We start from the raw sequence: 3459 nt of genomic DNA on the forward strand, positions 1-3459 counted from the left end.
ATGAGTCTCTTCAATTGGCTTATATCATTGCTGTAAAGTAAACTGCATTTCACAGGGATATTTGGAAATGTGATAATGTTCTACAACTCTTAGAGCATTGACCAGAGTTATAGATTAGCCTAGCAATGTGGCTGGCTTAGAGGAAGAGATTAGATGAACAAATTCAGGGTAAGAACATTCCAGGATGGCTAGAAGAGTAAAGCATCCATCTTGTGTTCAAGGCCTTTTTGTGACAGTAAAAGGAAAAGATGTAACATGAATATGTGACTGAAGCAGCTGACCTTCTGGTGCAGCAGTAATGACAGCTTTATTGTCCATGGATCAGGGATTGTGTCTTATTGTGATAGAACAGTACTGTGCACCATGGTATACAGTAACTTCATATATGCAACCAAACAACTGACTAAGCCGGTAAACTGGGAAAGATGGTGCAGGCACAGTTTCAGTCACCATCACTCACATCTAAGAATCTAGATCCAGAGAAAGGATTTATGAAAGTAGGAATTAAAGTAAATTTGTGCTGACAGAAAGACTTATCTTCTCCACTTATGGACTATGAAATGGGCCTGCCCATAAACTTGGACATATCTAAGCTCATGTGAATGATAATGCCATTGGGGCAGATGATTGGGGCAGGCCAAACCAAGCCATGGCACCTGGCTGTCATTGGGAGAATGTACCTGCAAGCTCATATACCAAAAGGCTAACAGGCTTTGGTTCCTATCAATATTGGGATGTGCTTGAGAGTCCCTTCCGTAGGAAGAGACAAATTAGATATAAAGCCAAATGTCAGACCACAGAGTTAGCCAGAGCTTTAGGAAATGAAACTGAGTACTCAGTGCTACAGTGTCTTGGAAACAGTTCAGAGGTTGAGCTGTGGGTTGGCTCTCACTCTGCTAGAGTTCCAGCTCATGGAGAATAACCTAGGAACTGGTGCATACCTGCCTGAGGGTTAGAGTTTTTGTCAAGCAGCTAGACTTTAAGGCCAGATGCAACAGTGATGGTGCCAGTTTGACCTGGTTGCTGTTCTAGGGTCAAAAAGGATGATGTCAGTGGCACTAATAGAAACTCTATTTGGTAACAGCTATGCACGTGGACAAAAGCTCCTTTACCCTTGACTGTTACAACAGGATATCTATCCTAGAGTCTAATGAATATTCTCTCCTATCATTTAGTAAGATATATTGGGAATGCAGATTCACAGAACTCCCAAAAATGAGGGGCTCTGACTTGGTGTTTTTAAAGTTAAAGCTAGGAAGATATGATGACAGTTTATTTTGTTACTGGACTATAATTGTGCCTTAAGACAAAATGTCAAAAACTATGGGATGTGACAAAAGCAATGATTTAAGAGAAATCCAAAGCTTAAAATGCAAACATTCCAAAAGATGAAAGTTTGAAAATCAATATGCTTGCTTATCAAGAAGTAAATGAATTGCTAAACACAAATTAATTAAAAGGAAGGAAGTGATAAAGATAAAAATGAATGAATAGAGCTAATACCAGTCTTTACCTGAATAGATTTTATGTCATCCTAGCTGTAGTTTGTGAAATAAATGCCTTTAAGTTTGAGCATGTTGAAGTGAAGCCCCAAACATAAACACAGAGAGTTCAGCCTGTCTCCATGTCTAGGAAGTAAAAGCATTCTCTTCATGAATAGAAACATTTAGTAGATCACTGGAGTGATCGATGATTCAGAAGAAAAATCTGTGCTGCACGCTTACGAATTACTTTATTTTTTACACCATAGACAATAGGGTTAAGTGCTGGTGGCACAAGGAGGTAGATGGTAGACAGAAGAATGTGGGTAGAGGGGGCAACGTGTCCAAAACGGTGGCTGAAGAAAGAGAAGAAGGCAAGAAGGTAAAACTCGAGGAAAACAAAAATGTGAGTTGTGCATGTATTAAACGCTTTCAGCTGTGTCTCCTTTTGATGTAGACGGAAAACAGCCTGGAAAATAAGGATGTAGGAAATAAGGATAAAAATCATGTCAAATCCCAGAATTGTAAAACCCACAAGGAGACCACACGTTTTATTGACTTGGATGTCTTCTGCAGCCAGCTTGACGACAGCCATGTGCTCACAGTAAGAGTGGGCAATTACAATGGAATGGAAAAGGTGTAGTCTTTTGATTAAAACTGGTAAAATACCAACAAGCACTGTTGCCCGGATTGCCACAACCAGCACCATAATAACCAGAACGAAAGGTGTGAGGATGGATGTGTGCCTCAAAGGGTTACAGATGGCAATATAGCGGTCAAAGGCCATGGCCAACAAGATGCCAGATTCCATACCTTGCAAAGTATGGATGAAGAAGAGCTGGGTGAGGCAAGCATCAAAGGCCATGGAGCAAGAGCCAAACCAGAAGATGGCCAACATCTTGGGAGCAATGGCTACACAGAGCCCTACATCAGTGGCCGCCAGCACTGCCAGGAAAATGTACATGGGCTGGTGCAGGCTGCGTTCTGAAGGGATGATGATCAGCAAGATGATATTTCCCAGAAGAGCCACCAGGCATACTACAAGGAAGGAAAACCCAATCCAAAACTGCACATGCTCCAGTCCAGGGATGCCAATCAGCGTCACTGTTGTGGGATCCAGATATGATGTGTTAATGGATGCCATGGAAGTTTGTGATCTCTCTTTTCGACACCGATTCTCATACCTAACAGAAAGACAATGTGAATGGAAAGTGAAAAGGACAGAGACTTCTCTATCATTCAGACATATTGCTCATTGAAGAAATAAGTTCAGTGCTTTGGGTGCCAGTTTGGGCAGATTATCCAGAGGTTCTATGCTATATGCCAAGATAGTAGTAGTAAATAACCCTACAAAACTTTTAGTAGAGCTACGTATGAACAGAGGAAATTTTCAGGATTTCTGACTTACCCTTTGTGGAAATGGAAACCACGACTCTGAGAACATTCATCTTTTATATCTCCTATGACCTCTAGGCTGCTCTGTCTGAAACACCATCAGCAGGCTTTTTTTCTTTACTTACCTCTAGATGCCAGACTAATTTTGCTGCAAATGCAGATTCTTTCTTGGAATCTTGGAGACCTAGAACAACTCAATTTCTGTCGCCCGATGTGTATTAGCACATAGTCCTTTCAGAGCCTTCATCCTCAGCCAACACTGCTCCTGGTCCCAGGTCTCAGGACTTTATCCCTGAGTCTGTGGCATTGGGTCTCAAATGAGGATTGATAGGAAAGCATTTAGCTGTCTTACATTCACTCAGTCCATCATAAAAATATTGAACAAGTCACTGTTTGCCAAGAAACTAAATGTGGCCGTTACAGGAGATTTGAAGAGAGTGGTCTGTTTTGAAAGGCAGCCAGGGGTAGTTAGTTCTCTGAATTAAGGTTCACTTATGTTTAAAGCAGATTTGTTCAGTGGAATAGAAAGAGTTATAGGTAATGCTTTTTAGAGAGGGGCTTAGGAAATTTGAAAAAAAAAAAG

General features: G+C 41.1%; 1 protein-coding gene across 1 annotated transcript; it reads right to left on the reverse strand.

Moving 5' to 3' along the window:
• Positions 1-1674: 1674 nt before the first annotated feature.
• On the reverse strand, positions 1675-2625 carry LOC124225398 (olfactory receptor 52A1-like). Its single transcript, XM_046638057.1, has one exon. The coding sequence runs from the start codon at positions 2623-2625 to the stop codon at positions 1675-1677; it is 951 nt and encodes a 316-aa protein (XP_046494013.1).
• Positions 2626-3459: the final 834 nt, after the last annotated feature.

This window comes from Equus quagga, chromosome 14 (genome assembly GCF_021613505.1).
Source record: "Equus quagga isolate Etosha38 chromosome 14, UCLA_HA_Equagga_1.0, whole genome shotgun sequence".
NCBI lineage: Eukaryota > Metazoa > Chordata > Mammalia > Perissodactyla > Equidae > Equus > Equus quagga.